This window comes from Aptenodytes forsteri, unplaced genomic scaffold, assembly GCF_000699145.1.
Source record: "Aptenodytes forsteri isolate BGI_AS27 unplaced genomic scaffold, ASM69914v1 Scaffold82, whole genome shotgun sequence".
In the NCBI taxonomy this organism is placed as follows: Eukaryota; Metazoa; Chordata; class Aves; order Sphenisciformes; family Spheniscidae; genus Aptenodytes; species Aptenodytes forsteri.
In genome coordinates, this window is record NW_008795490.1 from 12566142 (window position 1) to 12590335 (window position 24194).

A 24194-nucleotide genomic window follows, 5' to 3' on the forward strand; every position below is an offset into this window, starting at 1 on the left:
CTGTGTGGTGCTCAGTTGCCGGCTGAGGTTAAACCACGACACATGACTTGATTAGCTCGTGAACTGCAAGGGATATGAAAGTTAGAATTTTAAAGCCAAAGGGAAATGTCAAATGATATGCATGGGGTTTTATTTATAAGCCTTAGATACCTGCAGGCTACAATGTGAAATGAAGGAGTTCCTAAGTCAGCTTTTGTTACAAACTAGGTACAGTTTTTCATTCATTTATATTGGAAATCAGAATTTTTCCTGCTTTTCACATTATTTATGAAAGTAATATCGACTCTTAAAAATGGAAGTGAAATTTACTGTGTGGCAATAATGTTCAAATAATGTAAGGTGTAACAAATTATTAATACATTGACTTATTTTAAAATACGCTTATATGATTACATGCATCTCGTTAAATTCTGCCATATCTCATAAACTTGCCATTGTTAACACTTTCTCTGTTCTTGTGTGTGTTTGCTTGTTTGTTTTTTCCCCTTTCCTTTGTCTTGCAGATATTTCTTGTGCCTACAGCTTCGTCAGGATATTGCTTCTGGTCGACTGCCATGTTCTTTTGTGACTCACGCCCTCCTTGGTTCATACACCCTGCAGGCTGAGCTGGGCGATCATGACCCAGAGGAACACCGCAGTGACTGTATCAGTGAATTCCAATTTGCACCCAATCAAACTCAAGAAATGGAAGAGAAAGTAGCTGAGCTACACAAAACACACAGGTGTGTCAGTTACAGTGGGATTAAATGAAATCATCATGTTTTGTCACGTTTATGTCAATTCTCTTAAGAGTATGTGTAAAACTGCTAAGCTGAAGTTATTGTTACTTTGGAAATCTTTTGCTGTGAAACTAGAACCTCTTACTTTCATGTGTTTAAAAATTTCAGTTTGAAAATAGTAGCTTCACTAAGATCTCAGAAGAGAACTTTTGGAGAAAATATTTTTATCTGAGCATATGAATTAGTTTAAGCAACATACAGCTAGAAAATTTTGAAAGAGTGAACGTGGAAATCTCTACTAAAGGAATATAATATGCTCTGAAGGAACACTTTCCCTTTAGGGCAAAAATGCTATTGATACCTTACAAACTGAGGTTTTTCTGTGTGTCTGAATTCCAGGATTCCACTCAGTTTTGATTCTCAGTTCTTTTGTCAATAAACTCAAGGCTTATTCAATGGTTTTAGGGGCTTGACTCCAGCACAGGCGGATTCCCAGTTCCTAGAAAATGCTAAGAGACTCTCCATGTATGGAGTGGATTTACATCATGCCAAGGTATTGGGGATTGGTTTTGTTTTGTTTTGTTTTAGGATAGACATGCTTAGTATTAAAAAACATAGTATATATAGATTATTTTAAAAATGTAATGCCCTCAATCCTTAAGTATGAGCCTTTTATCTCTTGGTCACAATAATTACTCAGTTTACAGCTCTAACATCCTTAGAATTTATTTTAAATCTAAGTTTATTTAATGCACAGACGTATGTGCCGCTTGGAAATAATATTTTATTCGTAAGAGCGGCTACATACATTTTAAATGTCAGATTTTTGATGCCAAGGAGATGTGGGGCCATAAAGTAAAGCCTAAAAGAACATGTAATTGTTTTTCAAATACCATGAGAGTTAAAAACAGAGTGGGGGGAGGTCTTGGGGGAGGGTGTTTTTTTGTGCTTTTTCCACTCCTGTGGGTAGGCCAAATAAAATTTGCATTTCTAGTGGGATTTTTTTAGTTAAAAATCTAACAAACCAACTAACCAACCCCCTCCCACTCCCTCGCACAAATCCAGAGTCTCAAATCATTAGGAAAATCAATGCATTGTAAGCATATCAGTCCTATATTTAAAAAAGAAAACCAAGACTTTGAAGTACTGGAGAAACATTGTTTAATTCTGTTTCATATGGAAACAATGTGCACTTGTTTTTGCAATTTTCCATAGACTTTTTCTGTTCTGTTAGAAGCACTTGAAAGAAATATACTTAAATTTTTATTCATGTACATTAACTATGTCTATGACATTTAATACAAGTGCAGCGTGGCAGTTCACTTGGTCTGTAGTGTTTTAAGGAACAAATTTTTAGAGTTTTATTGGAGCTTTCTTTTGCCGTAGTGAGGCAAGCATTAGAACTGCTGTTTGCCAGGATCCGCTTGCAGCTGTTAGTTATGCCGGTGAAGCAACTTTTTAATGACAGTGTGGGCATTTGATGTAGTTGGTTTGTTGTTGGGGAGGACATGAGGTTCTGCTGTATTGTGTAGTGGTACAATGTATCGAAGCCTTATTAGTAAGCGATTAGTTTTGTAGCCTGCAAAACTTGCATCAAACACTGTCAGTGGAACAGATGCTCAGAAACCCGGCCTGCCAGCACTTTGAAATCATTATGTTGACATTTTCAGCCAACTTTCCATTACTTCCTATCTTTACTGGAATAGTAGGTGACTGTAAAAGATCACCACGATCACCAACTTGGTCAGACTTTCACTGACTGTTTTAAGCTGGAAAGGCCTGTTTTTGATTTTTCTTCTTTTAATGTTTGTTGAAATTATTGGTAGCACATCCGCCATACCTTTCCTTCCTTGCAAATTGTTGACTTAAAGCCTATTGCCAGAATATTGAAGAATTTCCCAGAACTGTGGCATATACAATGGCATATGAGTGCCAAAGCCATTACTTAGAGTCCGAAGCCTTTCCTATAAAATTAATATACTTGGCTATTTTTGCTTTAAGAATCTCATTGTCAGGGTCTTTCAGGTTTGAATGTGAAACAAGTCCTAGCTGCATTATTCCCTCAAGCTATGCCAGCAATAATTACTTGTTTGGAATGTTATTAAAATGATTTTTATGAAATTGTCTCATACGTGATAGGATTCTGAAGGTGTGGATATCATGCTGGGTGTATGTGCTAATGGACTGCTCATTTACAAAGATAGACTCCGGATCAACCGCTTTGCTTGGCCAAAAATTCTGAAGATTTCCTATAAGCGAAGTAATTTCTACATCAAAGTCAGGCCAGCAGAAGTAAGTAGTACCTTTCTGTCTTGTTTCTTTTGTGAGATCATTTCTATCCAGCAACAAGATAACATCCTCATGTTTTTCCCAGATGCCCTCACAGGCTTATATTGGATTCAAGCAGAACTTGCGGGTTTTATTTTCCTGTTCAAATTCTACTGATTGTATTAAACACTTGCCTTGATTAGTAAATGCAAACCAAGAAGAAAATCTATTTTCTTTTGTTAATAGATGCCATCCTGTAACTTTTTTTTACAAGGAAAGCTAGTTACACTGGTCATGTTCTTACTGTCTATACAAACTTGCAGTCCGCATGGAGAGCCAGCCTCTCTTTCTCTTTGGGTATAAAGTTCACTAAATGTCAACACATCTAGCTGTATGGGTGTAACCAAATGCTTGAGTTGTCCTGTAGGATGTTATAACTCTTTCTGTTAGCTGTTGTGGAAATAGTGAATTCAACGTTCTTTTCAGAGACCATTATAAGTTTGTGGGAGTTCCTGAAGGAGGAGGGGTTATGTTTTGAAGACATATTAACTGGAAATTTTGAAAAAAAAAAACCAAAATGTCAAACACTATAATGCTTTTTTAAATTATACTCTAACATGTTTAAGGTAGCTTTTACTGTGTGAATAAATAAAACAAAAGAGAAGTCTAAATACCAACAGTACAATACAAACATTGTAGTTTTGTAAGTTTTGGAACACAGGTGTATTGTTCTTGCACTCACTGACAGTGCAAAGATGTAATATTTTTGTTAAGAAACTTATATAGTGAAACGGATCAGGTAAGCTTAACACTGCAGTATGGATTTCAGACTTATTAAATCCAAGGAAAGTGTGCAGCACAACCTGCAGTACAATTACTTCGTGCAGTTTAAAAAGAAATACATTGGGCAGCGAGTCAGAAAATTAGCAAGGAACACTAAAGTATTATTGGATTTCTCAAAAGAGTCATTAGTACAGCTAGGAAGTGATAATGTGATTATTACCCATCATGACTAGCCAGCCAAGTGTAATTTTATTAAAAGGCTGGAAATTCTGATTTTTTTTTTTTTTTTTAAATCTTATGAAGTCTTATGAGAGGAGAATTACAGCTTGTTACAGTAATGGAACTATCTGAACTCTGCCTGCTAGTTAATAGCCAGCTTAAGGAAATGGGTTAATTTGTTTGTGGATTCTTTCCAGCTGGAACAGTTTGACAGCACTATTGGGTTCAAACTGCCAAACCATCGGGCCGCTAAAAGGTTATGGAAGGTTTGTGTGGAGCACCATACTTTCTTCAGGTAAATGGTAATTCTCTGCTTCCCCCGTTTTGCCAGGTATGCTCATATCTTTCTTTGAAGGAATATGAGGAAAATAGAGAAGATGTCCTGCCCTCTTTGCCCCTAATTTCTCAGTCCAGTAACATCTCTTAGACAGAAGACACCCTACCAATCATTGACCCCAAATTACCAATTTTGAAGGTCTCAAGTGCAATTAACTGTTTTATTTAAACTTTTAGAGTGCTAACGGTATGGAACTAAACTAGTGAACATATGTAAGACTTGCTGAGAGATCAACTCTTGCTGAGTGACCATCTAGAAAGCCACTATACTCCTTCACAAGAAGCTCTCAGGGCTTGACAGTAATCTTCATTCACTTCACTTTTCAGAATATTCTGCTGAGTGTAAATGCTTACAGCTGAGTTTTTGCTTATTTATAAACTGGGATGAGTTCACAGTCATTCTTTGAAGAACAGAGAATCACTTTAAAAACAGACTAGTATTTGTTTATATAATAATCCATAACTTTCTTTGCATTTTTTCCCCAGTAACTGATAAACATAAAATTCTGAATTGGTCATTGAAACTGTGGTCTATTTGTAAATCACCACTTTAACAATAGGCCCCAGAGTTGTTTCTGTTTCTACTTCCTCCATTGAAAAGGAATTTGAAAAATCTTAATTTTATTTTTATAATAGCACAAACTCCATGAGAGAGTGCATGTGCCCCATGCAGCCTAGGAGTCACAGATTTAGGTTGAATCTGTTATGCATTGAATAGGTATTGAATCTGAGTTTCTTGCTTCAAATGAGCACAGTAACTAGGGTATATAAAAAGTAAGCTTTCTCCTTCAGCTGCCTCGTTTTTTATTTTAAAAAAGCAATTGTGTTTTAAGGAAGATGCAATCCTGTCTCTGCATAGTAGTCTAAGCTGAATATACTTGCTAGAGTGAGACCTACAAAGAACTTGGGGAACATGAGACCTAAGCAGTTCATTACTGGTACTCTCTCACTGCATGGTTTTCAGTATTCAGATTTTCATTGAATGTAGAATATTCTTGAATGCAATATTAGAATTTGTGCTGAGATTGGCAGTCAGTCTCAAAATGCTTAATTTAGAAGCACTTCTTTTTGAAATCCTGATCAAAGTTTTTTTTCATGTTTGATATAATTCATTGGTTAGGTTTATTAAAATACATAGACCACCATTCTATTCTTTAAAATTTGAAGTCTGTTTTGGCTGGTGATGTCCGTTACCACAAATAGCATGCAGTTCTGTCTGCAATGAAAAGTTTATCAACAGTCTTCAAATAACCCATGCGGTGGTTTGCTTTGCTGGGAAACTGTATTTCCTAATTTTATAGTAATAAAATGGACCTGAATAGGGAAAAAACAAATCTTATGGAAGTCAAAAATCCTAAACTGAGAACTACCATTTGCAAATGTAAGTTTCCAGGAGCATTAATATGTATTAGATAATCTTACTGCAGAAATTCTGACATAATAAAAATAATTGCATTTTATTCCAATCAGAAGTGGCTTTTCCTAACCAGGAATGACATTATAACGAGAATTATGTAACAAATACTTGAACCATTCTGTAAAATCCATATACTCCACTGATGTCATCAGACAGAAAATCCTCAGAACGTCTCATCCTGATTTAAAACCAGTAAAATAAATCCAGCTCTATTTTTCTCCAAAGATAAAAATCAGAAAGCAATTGCTACAGTCCAAGAGACTGTAGCTCTTTCAGAGCGTGTATAAAGCTTGTGTATGATACCACATAAAATTGTATTCAATCTAGATGTACATTTTTAGCTTCCAGATCTCTTAGCATGCCCTATATAACATTGTAAGATTCTGTGTGTTGTCTTTTGCAATGTTTCAGTTTTTCTCAAATAATTCCATTAAGATCCATCTTCTTATAATATATGGGAAATTGGGCCAGCATATGAAGTTATTTATAAAAATTTGTAATGAACTATATTGAAAATGACAACCAAAAGGCATTGGATTCACTTGTATCAGCTCAACCTTATAGGATTCCAGTAAAATTTTCAAAGAGCAATAATCTGCTTTAAGAAATACAGTCAGAGTACATATCTACATTAATCTTTTGAAGTAAGCTTAGACCGCAACTCTGGATCTTAACCAATGGCTGGAGAAACCTGCTTATTATTCTTCTTTTTCCAGATCTCTTAGCATGCCCTATATAACATTGTAAGATTCTGTGTGTTGTCTTTTGCAATGTTTCAGTTTTTCTCAAATAATTCCATTAAGATCCATCTTCTTATAATATATGGGAAATTGGGCCAGCATATGAAGTTATTTATAAAAATTTGTAATGAACTATATTGAAAATGACAACCAAAAGGCATTGGATTCACTTGTATCAGCTCAACCTTATAGGATTCCAGTAAAATTTTCAAAGAGCAATAATCTGCTTTAAGAAATACAGTCAGAGTACATATCTACATTAATCTTTTGAAGTAAGCTTAGACCGCAACTCTGGATCTTAACCAATGGCTGTAGAAACCTGCTTATAATTCTGCTTTATGATGTTTTATTTGAAATTTTCATGATTGTTTCAGTGTCTCCCCAGAATGCCTTAAAATGGTAAAAGCATTGTCTTCAGTTATTTTATGTAATTAAGCCTGTAACACAAAAAATCCATTCAAATGCCCTTAATCAGGAAGTAATTAGTTCTCTTGTTTTTTCCACATTAAAAGATTAAAAGTTTATCTCAGCAGGGTGGAAGATAAAAATGGCAGTTGATGCTGTAGCCTTGCCAAGAATGGAAAAGAACAGAAAGAACCTTGGAAAAACCCTCTTAGTCTTCTTCCTCTTAATGCATAATACACTCTCTCTTGGAAATAATGTGGAGAAATAAATTGTCACAAAGATTGCATAAGGCTGTTTTATAGAAGCAATGAAAGTGAAGCTTCAGATACTTGTGATTTTATTATATAAGTGGCCTTAGTGCAGAAGGGTGGATTAGTCTGTCTTGAATTCTGTTTCCTTTAAAAATGTGTTGGAACAGATTAGGATTCAGGTGCATGCACATGCATCTTAGGCATGCAGGATTGGATCCTTCTGGCTAGCACTCTGACAAAGCCGTAAACATCCTCTCTTAGAGAAAATGGTAACTTTCTACCTAGCTCACCATTCTTTTTGCTAAGCATCTGAAAATACTTCAGTTGTACTGAAATATCTTTAGAATGACTGTCAGTTTTCAGAACCCACCACTGGATACTGTCTTAACATATGCCCATCTGTGCCATCCCAAGTACAAAGGGTACAGTAGTTGCTGGTTCTGCTTGAAAGAAACTGATGTTCAGTGAGCTTCTCATTTTTTGCAGATCCTCAAATCAAAAAGCTCTATCTGTAAGAGTCTGATGGTTTTATACAGAGGGAGAATAGGCCATAGAGTCTGCCATGCTTGGTGAGCATGTATCTGCAGCACTACATTGAGCCAAGGAGCAACATCAAAGACTTTTCTAGAGAAGCTGAGACTGGGAAGAGTTCCTGCAGTGGTGACTGTTTATCCTATCAGCAAGGATGGCACTGGAACAAACAGTACCCTTAGTGTGGAAGCTGATGGCTTAGATTTCAAAAACAAAGTACAAGCAATGAGGGTTAGGCGAAAAAGAGCTTGAAGTCCTCATACTGAAGGAAATTCAGGGAGGTATAGAGGACCTATCTCTTCAAAGTCATGTGGTGTCAAAAACTGGTGGAACAAAGCAGAATCCCTCATAGCGAATTCTGCCACATTGTTACTTAGACTTTCTGACATTAACTCTAACACCTGGGTACAAACATACATACCCCGCATTAATAGTACTTGTAACTGGATCTCTTTTTCACCCTTTTCACTATATGCTTTTTTCCCCCTCTCCTTATATCCAGCAAGCATCAGCTTACACCAATCTATAAATGACATTGTAAAGAAACTGGAGTCTCAATCTAGCTTGTTAAACTTCTTACTGTTGAGTCACAACTCTCCAGCCATCTCAATCTTTTTTTCACTCGATACAGCCTTCTATGCAGCTTTGAGATGCCATTCCCTAACTTTGAGGAATAGCAGCTGCCGTACTGGTACCTTGGAATATAGGAAAGACAGTGGAAGTGGGATGTGTAGTTTCTACTATAAGTAGCATTCTAAGGAGAGAGGTCTGAGAGGTATTCTACATGGGCCTATAATGGCCTCAGCTTTCTAGAAAAAATACCATTTAACCAAGATAGCACCAAAAGATAAGGATCCCAGATGCTTAGTCATACTGTGGAAAATGTGATGATTATCAGCATCACTTCAATTCCAACTGTAAATAATAAATAACATGCATTGTTTTAGAAGTTCTTCTCAGAGTTTATGGTAGAATCCTTTCTTGGAGTGCACAAATCATGCTTGGTGAACTAAAGTTAAAACATAATAAGTAGCTTTAAAGTACCTCATTAAACACATAAAATAAAGCCTTTTTAACTGACTTTCCTCATATTTACTTTTTAGACTGGTATCACCAGAACAGCCTCCAAAAGCAAAGTTTCTAACCTTGGGTTCCAAGTTCCGCTACAGTGGACGTACGCAAGCACAGACACGACAGGCTAGCAACCTCATAGACAGACCAGCTCCGTACTTCGAGCGCACTTCAAGCAAACGTGTTTCCAGGAGCCTTGATGGAGGTATTTCTTCAGTGTAATGATTACATTATGGGTTGTCACTCTGATCTGACCAGTATTCAAAAATGTTGACATTATGGATGGCCAGAATATCAATTGACAAATCTATGAATTTCAGTTTCTGATGGGTGATGTGAGGAGTAGCCACTTTGGTTACTTGTCAATTTTAGGTGACCTAAACAGTAAGTTAAGTCACTGTCTAAATTGTATGGCACTGCTGTGACTATACAGAGGATTCTATATTGGACGTACAGCATCTGTGTTCTCTACTCCTATCTGTTTTACAGGATAGGCATGCACTATATGCTGTTGACTAGAATTGTTTGGTCAGCGGCATCTTTTGGGCTCTGGGTTGGCCTGAGTACCTCTCTACACCAAACAGAAAAGGCAGAACAAGTTCTTTTTTAGTTTTGTATCATTTTGTTCAGTGTATTGTAATCCTAGTATATTTATTCGTTACTTCTGTGTTTAGTTAACAAGTTTTATGTTGAGGTTGTTTGAATAGCTAAAATTTTTATGTCGTTACTGGTGTTTGGTCTCTTTGAGCAGAAATACCTTCTGGTTTCCTTTATTGGAAACAGGCATGCTTTCCAAAGGCAGGTATAACAGCAGTATGTGTGAGAGATGTAGAAGCACATGTTTTACTCTAAATCACTTCTGAAATAACTATAAGGTACCAAAATTCTTCAGAAAAGTGATGTGAAGCTTCACTTTTATGCTAGTGAAGTTGTGTATGCCTGAATATAAGTGAACTGTGACAATGGTATGACTTTAGCTACAATTCAGCTGTTAACTTTACCTTTTTTCTCCAAAAATCTTTTACTTAGAAGACTTTTACTTCTGCAAATATTCATTCTTCTATACTGGGACAAATGAGCAAACTGTGACACTTGCTTGGGAAGCCTGCAAAGTCTTACCTTCTGAGAACCTAAGCAAAAATAAGAGGCAAAAGTGCTTGTCCTGGTAGTGTGTGATGAGTCCTTGTGACAACCAAAAGACTCGTCACCACATCGGTGGTACTGTCTGCGTTGGTTTTAGTTCCTGTGCTTCTTTTGGTTAGAAACAATTTGATTTCTGCCCAACTCTCAGAGGTTGTATCAGCAAGCCTTTCTGAGATCCCTTGTGCATCATCTGAAGAATACAGAGGTGTATGCATGTGTGTTCAGGCCCAAACTTTCACTCTTATGGAGCCATCACAGTCAAAATTTTGAGCATGATGAAACATTGCTCTTGGTTTTCCTTTTTTTCCCCTTAATCATCTTTGGTTTCATCTCAAATGAAACCAGCTATTCCTGGCAGCATTTAAGGCATCTTGCTGGTGTTGCCATCTGCAGGCTGTAATCGTTTTAAACTGCATTCATTCAAAGTCAAACTTGGAACAGGCTGCCCAGGGAAGGGGTGGAGTCCCCATCCCTGGAGGTATTTAAAAGACGAGTAGATGAGGCACTTAGGGACATGGTTTAGTGGACATGGTGGTGTTGGGTCGACAGTTGGACTCGATCATAGAAGTCCTTTTTTCCAACCTCAATGATTCTATGATTCTATGATTCTATATTGTTCTTTCTTTAGGCAGTAGTCCAGATGTAGGTTCACCTGTGAGTGTGCACTTGAAAGGAGAAATCCTGTAGAGGGTGCGCTTGCACTCTGCCTCTCCTTTGTGAGCAGCATGTCCAGTGCCATTGTTCATCCCAAATACCTGGAGTTGTGTACTCATCCTTGTAAGGGTTACTCTTGCTCCGCTCCCACCTTGCCCTCACTAGAGGGACTGCAGCATGCTGGAGGAATGGGCTGAAAGGAACCTTATAAAATTCAACAAAAATAAATGCAAAGTCCTGCATCTGAGGAGGAGTAACACCATACACCAGTACATGCTGGGAGACCAACTGCACTGAAAGCAGCTTTGCAGAAAAGGATCTGGGGACTCCTGCTGGACAAGTTGAACATGCGTCAACAGTGTGCCCTTACAGCAAAGAAGGTCAACTGTATCCTGGGCTGTATTAGCAAGAGCATAGCCAGCACATGAGAAGAAATTATTATTCCTCTCTATTCAGTACTTTGTAAAGACCATATCTGGAGTACTGTGTCCATCTTTGGGCTCCCCAGCATTAGATGGGCATTGATATATTGCAACGAGCCCAGTAAGGGCCACCAAGCTGGCCAGAGGGCTGGTGGCCCATAATGCATGAGGAGAGGCTGAGGGAACTGTGGTCCTTCAGCTTTAAGAAGAGAAGGCTGTGGTGAGATACTGCTGTCTACAGCTACCTACAGGGAAGGTATAGAACAGACAGAGCCACGCTTTTCTCGGAGGTGCTCAGTGATAAGGCAATGGGGAGTGCCTGCAAGTTGAGACACAGCAAATTTCAGTTAGAAATAAAAATTTTTTTAGTTTGTTTAAAAAGACCTTGGATATGCTCAAAACTCAACTGGACAAGTCCCTGAGCAACCTGGTCAAATTGGACCTGCTCTGAGCAGGGGGTTGGACTAGCTGACCTCCAGATGTTCCTTCCAACCTAAATTACTCTGTGATTTGTCCAAAGTTACTTGTGGAACTTGAGGGACGTATACCCAAGAAATGCTCTATTTGCCACCTAAGAAGGGATCAGAAGCTTAAATTGCAGAACTTACTACTAGAGAGGCCCTGAAGGCCTAACATCCCAAATCCCACATTTGCCATTAGCTGGCCTTGGCTTCTTCGCAGCCTAAGGGAGTCTTTGACGTGGAGCTGACACTGTTTTCAAAAGAGGATATCCCTCAAAGGTACTTCAAGAAATGCCTCTTCCTCTCAACTTTCTGTACCTTGGCTTTGTAAAGTCAAGGCACATGGAGGTATTACAGAAGATTGCTAAATGAATTAAGTTTATATCAAAGTTGTGTTTATTAAAGCTGCTTGATTTAATGAATTCTCCTGTATTTCATTACTACTATTTTTACTGAGCCAGTCATCCTGATATAAAAAAAAAAAAGCCATCCTGCTCATTAATCCTATTATGCTGAATCAAATAAGAGAAAAAACTAATTTAAGGCCTTTCACTCTCTTGTGCTTTGACTATATTCAACTATACATATTCAGTGTTTCCCCCTTCCATTTTTTGCAAGGATATAAGGAGGAAGAGTCTTACTTTCACTGAGCTGTTGTTTCTGCAGTTTTGCTAAGGCTCCAGAATAAAAATACTGTGACAGTTATATGCATAGCTGTTTATATATTGCATTAAAACAGTCTTCTCAAAATAGTGAATTTCCACAAAACACTGTTGCCTGTTTCTCTCTTTTGTTATTGTGATTTACACAGTCACAAGAACAGTACCTTCAATTTATCTTCCAAGACTAATCAGAAAGTTGGTAATTAAATACCTACCTGATATCATGAGGGTTTTTTTCCCTTGTATAGTAAGTGCACGTTATATGACAAGGGTACATTGCTGTTCATATCAGTGCAATGAGAACCATAGACTTTTTGCTAAGCCAAGAAACTGAAAAATACTGTATCACTCAATAACTAGCCTGTATTGCTCATTGCTGCCATCACCATAAAATAATTCTGTTAAGAAGTCTTAAAAACAAAATATTCCAACTTACCCCAATTAACCAAAATTATTTTGTTCTCTAATAGCTCCCATGGGTGTCTCAGATCAAAGTCTGCTAAGAGACTTCCCTGCTGCTGGAGGGCAGGCTACTGGAGATAAAATCATTGACATTGAAGCTGCCGGTCAGGCCAAGTTAAAAGAAGGTGGCAGAGAAGAAGATGGAAGCCCAGTCAAAACTCCGCAATTAGAATTGACTCAGGATGGAAAGGTATGGCTGACTTTCACACCAAAATTATTTGTTCATGTGGTGTGTGTCCATGTGTGGTTATTTAGTGCCTATCACTTCTGAGTATCATACAGAACACCATATTAAAATATTAAAGGAAAATTGCCAGCTGCTTTCTGTAGGTTTAACTTAATGTAAGTGTATGTAAACAAAAGAGAATACAAACTTCTGAACGGCATTGACCTAGGGTTTCTTTTATTGCTCTGAATTTAATTTGAATTCTCAGTAAGCTTTCATGAGTTCTTGAAAAAAATGTTTCAAAGGGTAAATAATGTTTTATTCATTTCCTTAGTTTGTTTAGACTTTAAAAAAAGTTGTTAGTATATCCACAGTTGTGTACATTCTACAAAGTTGGGTATATTATGACTGTGTTTAATTACCGTAGGTAACAGTATTGTTTTAGTAGCCATTGAAGAGTTATTTCATCCTTTAAAAACTTTTATGTTGACTGAGAAGTAGATTTCTGTGAAAAGTTGAGTACTTTGGTCTGTTCCTGTTGCTAACAACCATTTGCTTGTCTTGTTTGTTTGAGCTACTGGGGGAATAGGTCAAAAAATTAAATTTAGATCTTGTATGATTTGATGTAAAAATTTCTTTCCAAAGTGTCAGCTAAAATCTGCTGCTCTTCTCTCTTGGAGATCATTTCTATTTCTGGCAGTTCTCCAGAACTTTCTTTCATATTTAAGGAGTAATTTTGTTTTCAAACATTTTTGCAAGTTAGCTACCCATTTGATTCCTAGGGGGACTGCTGAGTTTCTCTGTGCGGTTCACATGTTCCCACTGCATTCAAGTGTAGGAAGGGAACAAATACCAACAGTTGCATTTTTTTTGTTTGCTGGCAAGTTGAAATAATTTTGAATTAGCCTAGGAAAAAGGCACACACAGAGTTTCTTTATGGGAGAAAAACGGTAAAATAAATTACGATGTTTTGACTTTGGGCTTGGTAAAATGGTGATACTCCCTTGTTTTCAAAGTGGCAGTATCTTTCAATATTTTAACCGAAAGAAGGAAAAAAAAAAAAAGCCGTATTTTGGGAAGTTGTTCCAGGAAGCTGTTCAGTAAGGTTTTGTTACACATGCCAATTCTGTGAACAGCTTTCTTTCCCCCCTAGCGCAGATACTTCTTTTCCTTTCTGGCTCTCTTTAAGTCTTGGAGGAAATGGTTATAAACCCGAGAATCAAAGTGCCAGCTTGTCTTTCGTGTACTGCACTGTCCTCTGACCTTTCTGCCAAAGCTTTGAATGTCTGTCCGCTTCCATCTGTTCTAAGTGACTATTACAGTTCAAAAGTGCACAGTTCTTTACAGCCTGAGAACAAAACATTCGTACTGGGTTCCTTTCATAATCCACAGAAGTAAACAAGTTTTGCTGCTTGCAAAACACAAGGGGATTTCTATTTTTATTTGGCATTTCTATTGCATTAGTAGAGCTATCCCTGCTTCTAAGTAAAAATTTTCACTAACTAATAATTTCTTTTTTTTCCCTCTTCTTGTGCCTTCAAACCTGCATTTTGCTGTGCTTTCATTTTCCACTGTGCACAGAATTTTTTTCTTCAGCTCACTCACGTACACCCATCATCACTACCCATCCATTCTGTGTCATCCCATCTCACAAACCTATCACCTGTCCCTGAGATGGACATGCTTTCAGATATTTCAGAGGAAGATCCTTTTGGGGAGCCCCTCCTTACCATCCCAGACATCTCAGAGTGCAATTCCATGAAAGAAACACCAGATCATAATAAAAACAATATAGCTTCACCGAATATCTTTGAATCTATGAGACCCCTGGCTAGTCGAGGCTCCCCTGCTGTGGAGGGAAAAATCCATACAAATGACTACAAAAGCACCGAGTTGTGTGTCTCATGCAGCTTTATCAGATGCTTTTCTTTTAGTTTCCGTTCGCTGCTTGATGAGGATGGTTATATTACTTTTCCTAGCCTTCCTGATGTTTGCATCTCTTTCCTCCCACCTGGCCTTCAGCACTATATTCCTATTACCTCTCCTTCCTTCATCCCCTCTTTTCTCCTTATCTTTGTGCTACTTCTGTCTGCTTTCCAGTCTATTCCTTTTTCACTCACGTTTTCCCTTCCTCTCGCTCTGTCACTCTGCTACCTGGAGCCTAAGGCGACTTACTTTAGTGCCTCTAATGACAATGACCTGAATGACAAAGCAGAGGAAGAGGAGGTGTGTAATTTTCTTGCTTAAATGTTGACACTTGCACATAGCTTTTATGCTTGTTCTCCCAGAGGCTTGCTCAGTTTTGCACACTTCCTAGTATAGGGATATGTCTATGTACATGCCTGTATATATAAATACACACACACACGTGTATCTGTATCTTTCTAACTTTTCTCATTTGTGAAAAGTTGCCATTGTGAGATTTTTAGTCAATAGATAGCTGGTGGTTTTTCTGCCTGAATTCCTACAGCATGCATAATTTCATTAGATTCCACAGATACTGCGCTGCAGTTAAGAGTTGCTTTGTAGTTCAAAATGTTTATGAGCACATAAATCTGAATACTGAAAGTGCCGTATAATAGATGTAATATATAATGTGTAATAATAGATATATTATTACTTGATACTCTTTGCAAGTTGTCCTGCTTGCACTATGAGTTTGTGTTAAAATGCATGTCTCCTGCATGCATTGACTGGAATGCACCTCTCCAAAGTTCTGTTTAGCTCTGAAAAGTGAAATTCCTAAAAGCTGAATTCAGAAAACTGTGAATGCTTTAAAACCAGCTTTTTTGTTATTCCAGATTTCAGATGTTTCTGCTCTACAAGGGTGTGTGCAAAGTTGAGTCTGTCCAAGGCACTATTTTTTTTTTTCAGTGCTTTGATTAATCTCTAGCAGCAGTTAAGGTGGAGACTGTGTTCATTAGCTGGGATTGCAGGTTGTGTCAGACTTTAATCACTGGAGTCTGAACATGCTTTGAAATACACTGTTAAAATTGCTGTACAGAAGCCTCAGTCACACTAATACGTTGCTCTGATCATCTGGAGTGGTTGACAAAATGCCTCCTTTCCTGAAGGCTACTGTGCGTGTTACAGCAATATCACTAGAAAAAGGTGGTTTATTTTGATCTTCAAAGGAAATATGAAACCAAATACTATAGAATCAAAAAGGGGGAGGGCCTGTTCAATGTTACATTTAACAGTTTGTTAAATTGATTAAATCAATACAGTGTACATATTAAAAACATGCTAAATACGACATGATGCCATTAAAAATACCAGTCTAAGTTTAAAATAAGGGAAAACATGACTTTAAAGACTTCCTCAATTTTTCTCTAACCTAATTCAATACATCATTTTTAGCATAAAGTTGCAGAAAATAGAACCCCAGATAAGCGAGAAATGAATAAAAATGCAATATGTACCACGTTATGTGTGCATTCACACAGAATCCAAATGCAACAGTATGTGCAATAAGTAAACACCTCTTCAAATTTATGCACTTGCAGAGTGTTGACTTCTAAATGCACCTTTTCCTAAGATTAGCAGTTGATATCTGTACCTGTGGAAAGACTGGGAAGTGGTTTGCTTTTTAAAGAATGCCGTTCCTTAAGGCATTCAGAATATTTGTAGGTAAGATATGAAGATTAGCTATCATTTCCAACAGAGTGCATTGCAGTTTGAGGAAGGATATATTCACCTAAAAAGGGGGGTGGGGTGCAAATAACTCATCCCAAGACAGCAACATTCTGAAAATAATTAAGACAATTTGTAAATACAGTATTTAGGTGTTTGACTTGAATCCTAGACTCCCTTACCAAAAGAACTCATGCACTAGATTCCATTTTCCCATCAATTTGTTGCAGAGTTTAAGGTGCTTACCATAGAAATTACGCATATCATTTTTTTTTCTTTACTCATTCTTAAATTTCCATCTGGGAAAACACTGAAAAGTACAGCAAGAAAGGGACATAGTATGAAACTTCCATTTTTCATGCCACTTATGCCAAATATTACTTCAGCCATTCTACAACAATGTAGGTGAAGGAAGACCAAAGTCGCTTAATAATTTCAACAACATCTGGGGCCGAAACAGTAAAGGTCTGTAAATATAGCACGCTTTGCAGCATTTACAAAGAGATGAAGCCTCTGTGTTAGTATGTAAGCGTATGTTAACGGTTCCTTTTCTTGATAATTTGCCACGTGCTCACATAGGTGGAATCTGAAGAGGAGGAAGCACAGCAGAAGGTGCATGGTTGTTTTTTTACAATTAAATCTGACTGTAGCTGCCTGCCTTGTTGGCATCCTAAACTTTCTGCGGATTTAGTCTGAATAGTGCCTTTTGACCGTACCATTTTATTTCCTTTATTTAACTGTCTGATTCTAAGGGTCTTTTTTATTTACTTGCTGTACATTTTATGTTCATTTTGTTTTGTTTTGTTTTCTTTTTTTTTTTTGTGTGTGTGTGTGCCTTAATTTCACAGAGCAATTCCTTGAGAGTAGACGGGGAAAATATTTATGTCAGACATAGCAATTTAATGTTGGAGGTTTGTATATAATATAAGAAACACTTTCCCTTTTCACGGGCTGCCAGGCTGCATGGGATGGGAGGTCACCTGCAGGCTGTTACGGACACAGTGCATGAAGTGCATGGGGGGAAAAACAGCTTGGAAATGTTGCATGTTATCATTCTAGTTTCCAAGTTAAATTAAAAACAAAACAAAACAAAAACAAACCACCAAAAAATTCCAAACAAACAAAAACCCCCTTCAGCTTGAATGTTGAATGTACATTTTGTATATTTTTGCTAGATGTTTTCAAGGTGGCAACTGGGAATAATAGCCCTATTTAGATAAAGCAACACATGGGTCCAATTCATAATCCTAAATGGGATTTTTTTATACATTGCTCCTTAATGCGTGCATCTTCTGTTGAGAAGGGTTTCTAGTTTTCACCAGTTTAATAAACATTTATCAAATACATTATCTGAATAAATGGAGTTAGTAAGGCACAAGCAGTGATGGAAGTGTGGAAAAACTAATTCTGGTTCTGACACTCATTGATTTTTAGGAGTTTTGAGAAAGGTATGTGAGGATCAGGTTTTTAAAGCGAATGTTTAGATTTGCTTCAGAAATCTTTGCCTTATTTTTTCAGTTTTCAAATGGAAGTAATTCTTGCTTCCTAAAGGTTGGCTTTCATTGAAGATGAGCAACAACAAAGAGCTTTGAACAGTATGTTAATATGTAGTGCTTTGTCACTGAAGTAGAGATTTTTATTTTAAGAATTTCCATATAGTCTGTTAATCTGGATTATTTTATCAAAGATTGTCTGTAGTTATAATCAGTGTCATTTAACTTGTGGTTAATAACATAAACTAGTAACTGAAGAAAGTTTAGAAAATCCTACTGCTGTCTTTAATGTATTTTATTCATCCAGATGGGGCTATAAATAATTCCCTTTGTCACAAAAACTGTCTTTTTAAAAATCATTGGTTTTGTTCAGTAATAAGGAGATGTATGGATCGCAGTAACCCAACTAATACATTTTTTTTGCTTTTTGCAGCTTTTGATCATTATTGAAACTTTGCTTGTGTATAACTTACTAAAGCACTGAAAGTGTGCATTGCGTGTGCTTTGATCAAGTCCAAGAAACGTGCCTGGTGTCAAGCCAAGACAGGTTTTAAAATTACAACATGATTGTTACAAGCTTCAGTTGGGTAATAGAATGGCTTTTGCATAAGGTTTTACTTCACTCAGAAAATACATACTTCAGGGGGACATATTTAATGTCTCGTTTGTTAGTCCTAGATTAAAAGTGAAGCATTGGTCCTGTGACAATATGAACCTACTGAGTTGCCACAAGGGGAGAGGTTCTTAGTGTTCAAAGTGCACAGATTATGAAAGCAGAGTGAAATCTGCTCTTCCCACCAAAGCCCAGCATTGTATTTAAAGGATAATGAATTTCCAAGAGAGCTAAGCAGATAGATTTTTGCCTGCTTACCAGAACAGTTATGTTTCTGTATAGCTCCTGATCCTTATGTCTGCTCCTGTATCTGGTATAAGGTGAAAGACTAGTTTGTAGTTATTTGATCCAAGGTGCTGCAGCTTAGTCTCTGTGGGTCATCACAAAATCGAATTTGATATTCACGCTGTGGTGTCCCCTTTGGCACTTGCCTATGTAGGTGCAATTTAGAGAGAACATCTCTTTGGTATTGGTGTGCACAAAAACTATCCCTACTTGAGTGCTGTGTCTGCTGTCAGGTTCTTAAATGTGGAATTGGCAGATACCAGGCTTTAAGTCTTTAAATGTGATTCTTCCAGCAAATTTAAGCCTACATGACAGGCACAATGAGTAGTCCCTCTGAAGTTAAGCAGGTGTTAGCTGCTTGCATATTTGGCCCTGTAGAATTGTCTTCACAGAAGTATTTTTCATGGAGCTCGTAATATCAAGAAAGATGCATTTTTATAATGCTTCTTGGGTTAGACTATTCTTTCTTCCAGCTGCCTTCAGTAATGTTCGTTGTGCAATATCCCAAAACACTTGCTTCTGTGCTTACAAATTTTAGATGAAAACAAGCAATTACTGGAAGTTATTATTGTTTCATAGAGCTAGTAGTTTCATGTTTTGGATGAAAATAGCCCTCTGTTAAATAACCATGCACGGCATTCATTTTCCTTTGCCTTAAAATATGGAAGAAACAGTGTATGAGTGGCCCTTCATTACAAAAACAAAACAAAAAAAATCTTAGTTCCCGTATAGCCTTAAACTTCTTTATTTTAAGGCACTCCAAAGAAGAATAGCTCTTCAGACACAAGGCACTTTCCTTGGTTTGGTTTCTTTTTTTTCTTTTTTTTTTTCCAGTTAAGTTTGCTTTTGTTGTTGTGTTTTGTCCTACTTTGTTTTACGTTGCGGGTTGCTAGGACCTGGATAAGACCCAGGACGACTTACTGAAACACCAGGCTAGCATTAGTGAGCTCAAGCGCAATTTCATGGAATCCACACCTGAACCACGCCCAAATGAGTGGGAAAAGCGGCGTATCACACCTCTGTCCCTACAGACACAAGGGGTATGTCACTGCAGACGCTTGTCCGCATGTGTTTCTGTACAACCCTGTATGTAATATAGTAAATGCAGTTTGTCCTTTAGATTAACACTTTCTTTGGCTAATGTAATATTTGTTTATACTAAGTATACATTAACTTTTTACCACTTAGCATTGGACTGGACTTTAAATAATGTGTGGAACTTTATCATTCTACAAGAACAACTGAATTAGAATCACTAGAAAAAAATGGAGGTGATGGCAGTATTTTCCTGTGTGTTAAGGACATCTTAAATGTCACTCTGATTTACACAGATTGATGGAGATAACTTTTCAGTGACAATAGAACTTTTCCCTCCTTTTCCCCCTCTTTAACTCTTCATAGGCAGCTTGTGCATAAGCACACACACAGCCTGTGTGTTGTTTCAGAAGGGCTTTACATGATCGGTTAATTTACAGCGTTGACTTCTTTGGAACATATTTAATGTCGTTGTTAAAATTTACTCACCTTAATCTCCAAAAGTCTGTAAAGGAATTTACCTACTTTTTCTCTATACCTCCTTCCTGATTGAACCTTAAAACAGCAGTTTGGAAAATGATTTTCTACAAATATTATCGTGAATGCTTGTGGCAAGAAAACTACCCAAATAAATTTCTCTTGCTGTTGTGAAACTTTTAGTTTTATGAGTTATTTGCTGCTTCTTTCATAGAGTAGAAGAGCAAATCAGTCTTCAAAAGCAATCAATTTATCTTCTGTTGTTACCCTTTTCTTCCACCATTGTTCCTACCCTTTCCTCCTAAATGTGTTCTCCTATCCCATTAAATTCTTAAGTATTCCCTTCAGTCCCCAGAGAGGTGAACTTCAGTTAAGCTTGCTTGATGCTACCAAATGATTTTTGTTAAAAAGACATTATTTCAATAAGATACTTAAGCAATCTGAACTGTGAGTATGTGCATGCAGATAATACAATCACTGACTGTATGGTTCACTTCTTTAATGACTATTTTGTTAATTTATGGTTACTGCCAAGAAATTATTCCTCAAATTTCTGAGTAGTACCTGAATATTTCTACGCATAGTGGTATATGCATAGGTACAAATGCTGGTCAAATTTTCAAATGTCCACAACACATTGGTTCATTTAATAGCTATAAATATCTTTTTGGTTAAAATAGACATTTATGTAAAAGTGTAACTTCATTTTTGTAGTTTTGTGTATTTTCTGTGTTGATTTCTTTGTATTGAAGTTGGGGCCCCTCCAAGTTCTTTTATCTCTGGGGTTTTTTTTTTCCTCATCTAGTATGTTCTGTCACTTTCAGATGGTTTGGTTTTATGTTTATGTATAGTGTGTGTCTGACTCATTGCTTGTTGATTTACACTGGTTTTATAAAATGAAAACCAAATAGAAAAAAAGAGACCACATTTTCCAAGTGAAAACGCTGCCTGGGAAGGAGAAGCAATGGACTGCAATGCCATGGATTGCTGGAGCAAAACCAGAGGAAACCGATAAGGTGGCTGCCCTGAAACCTACTGCCTTTTTGCTGTATCTGCTGTGGGCTAGCTTGGGCACTTCTTTCTTTTTCTTTTTTTTTCCCTGATGGAAAGCCAGTACTGAAAGGAGAAGGTTGAGCTGTAAACCAGGATCTGCGTGTGTCTGTATGTGTGTGTATATACACATATATGGATGCCAGCAACATTCTGCTTAAACACCAAACTAGCTGTGAAGTTCTAAATGGCTACTATTTGAAAAGAAAACCAATTTTTCACTGGAAAATTACTGTGTTTTATGTGACTAGGATGACAGCAAAACATGTATTTCCATTCTATATGGAAATAATTGTCTGCAGTTATTTGACACTTCACACAATAACTTTTGCTTTGTGTGTTCACTATGTAATCATTATTCAAATCAATAACGCTGTAGTAGCAGCTTCATTTCAAAGGGAACCTGGTTCTGAGTACCTCCACGCTTCTGTTCCTCTCTTTTCATCCAGGAGAAGAAGGAGGTTTTCTCCCCCATAAGCTGGTTTAACATCTGTGCAGTGAAAAACACTCTATAACCAGTGGGACTACTAGCAGTGTGATAGTGATGATGGGTAGCAGTTGTGATGTTGCTTTTTTACATCACTTTTGGACTGTTTTCCGCCACCTAGGAATTGGGACAAAAGTAGGTTAATGTAAAGCTGTCAGTCCTATTTCAGTAACATATATAAATAGGAGGTTTGGGAAACAGTGTATTTCCATCCTGAATTATTTGTTGATGGATGTAGAGAAGTTTGTGTTCAAGTGTTTTGTTACCTCCAATTTATAAACTTGCTGGTATTAGTAGACTAATACATTGCTCAGTCCTATTCCTGGACTGTGTGTTTCCTTGCCTGTCTTTCAGGATAGTTGGACAATAGACAAGAATAAAGCAGGGATACCACTGCTAATATTCTTTCTTTTCTTCCTTCTTTTGCTCCACTGAAAATACTTGCAAATAAGTCATTTTCTGTGTATGAGAAATGTTATTTTGGGTACATCTCGTTTGTGCCACTATACTTCTGTATCACCGTACTCCCACAAATGCACAGCATCTGTGACTTAATTATAACAGAGATTGTGACACATTGATATGTATGTCACAAATAAATATGTGAAATGTTGTTATGTTATGGATACCCACAATATATATTTTTTTAATCCATGCCCCGCCCCCACTGCTTGTAAACAGTGTTTCATGTTAGTGTGTATGACTATGTACCAGAAGGAATTTGCCAGGAATTTAAACATCTTCACAGGCTGATAACATTATTGTAACTACAGTAATTTGATAAAAAGTGCCAATTCTATCTATACATTTAATCATTTTTACTAAATGCCTCCTCAGGAAACAGGGGTTACATTACCAAACAAATTGTGTGATTGGGATTTTCCTTTTGAAAGATCAGAAGACCTAAAAATTTGAGGGTGGTAAAATGCAAAAAGGTGGGTGGTACGTGCCTGTCTTTAATTATATACATATGTGGGGGGAGAGAGAGAGATGAACACAGTCTGATCACATACCACATAAAGATTTTTTCCCTGCCTTTTTTTTACTGCTCTGAGTGGTTAGAAAACATGTGGCACCAAAGTACGGTAGAAGGAGTATCATGAACATTTTTGCCTTTTGACGTAATCTGTTAATAGATGAACATTTATTGGGCGCAGTAAACTAGGGAAAGAAAGTGGGGGTGAGGAACACATTGCCCTGGTGGATATTGAATGTTGCATGAGGGCAGATTTAATAACTTGCATTCACATTAAATTTTCTTAGCCACCTTTGAAATATACTTTAAATTTTATTGTAGGGAAAAAAATACAGGGGTTCTTTCTCTTTTCCTTCTCTGTTCTTCTGCATGCCCTCTGTGTTGTAGTATATGCACAGTAGCATGGAGTAACTTATGTCAGTTCAGATTCTACACTGCTACTCACACCGTGAGTCCAGACGGACTGCAGTTGTCTGCATGGCACCTTGGCTTTCCTCTGGCGTGTGCTTCTGCCCTGATTCTCTGTCGGTACCGTTTTGTAAGATAGAAATGTATCTTAGTGAACATTGTCAAAATGTGTGTTATGTCCATGTTAGGTATTCGTTACGTTATTGGGTTTTTATTTTAACTGTTTCTACTTCTAACTTAATACAAGAGCTCGCGGAAGGAAAACTGGAAGAAAGAATTTTAGCCTTTTCAGAGGCTTGTACCCACATGAATTTTAGAAGTTTGCTTTACTGTACAGATTTATATACCACAGAAAACAGACCAGACTATGAACATAATTTATGCTTTAAAGCAACGTACCCTTTTACCTTTGTTTGAATAAAACACATTTTCCCAGTAGAATGGGAAAGGCTTTTTGAAAACAGGTTAATAGAAACGAATTTGCTTAGGTTATTTAAGCATTTGAAAAACATATATTATACATATACATATAACGTATATTATAAAGAAAACCTCGTTTCAGCATTGTGGGTATGTATTGTTCAGAGCAAAAGTATTTGACTACCCTGAAGCTCTGAGCCAATTAGGCATTAGAAGGTGTTAAAAATGGATTTTTACAAGGGAAAAATCCCGATAGTAAATACGGAATTAGTGCCTAAGTAAACTGTTCTGCTTGGAAAATCCATGGAAATGTTCGTGTTTTTAATTTTCATAGTGTGATATGCATGGTGGAGAGATGCAGTCTTAGAGCACGACTGTGTGTGGTGGCGACAGCAGTTTTTTGTCCCGTCTGTTCCCCTGTCACCTTACGGGTGCCCCCCCGTCCCCCTACAGCATTCCCCCAGCCGAATCCTTTTCTTTGTCACGCGTCTCTCTTGCCAGACCTTTCCTTTGAGGGGCCTGCCGCTCCGTCCGTCACTGTTTAATTCTTTCCTCTCCCTTTCCCCTCGTCTGGAGCCTAGAAGAGGAGATAACGTCCATTTTATAT

At 37.3% G+C, this 24194-nt stretch overlaps 1 protein-coding gene across 3 annotated transcripts in view; it reads left to right on the forward strand.

The window, feature by feature from the left end:
- EPB41L2 (erythrocyte membrane protein band 4.1 like 2) overlaps positions 1-24194 on the forward strand; it is a 134165-nt gene that overhangs the window by 96859 nt on the left and 13112 nt on the right. For 2 of the 3 annotated variants that reach the window (XM_009281528.2, XM_009281529.2), the window contains exons 7-14: positions 504-722; positions 1185-1272; positions 2859-3011; positions 4187-4284; positions 8773-8945; positions 12553-12734; positions 17192-17254; positions 19628-19774. In XM_009281528.2, the coding sequence (XP_009279803.1) occupies positions 504-722; positions 1185-1272; positions 2859-3011; positions 4187-4284; positions 8773-8945; positions 12553-12734; positions 17192-17254; positions 19628-19774 (1123 nt within the window). Of the gene's footprint in view, positions 1-503; positions 723-1184; positions 1273-2858; positions 3012-4186; positions 4285-8772; positions 8946-12552; positions 12735-17191; positions 17255-19627; positions 19775-21157; positions 21263-24194 lie in introns of all 3 variants that reach the window. The other variant, XM_009281527.2, reaches the window with a different exon arrangement.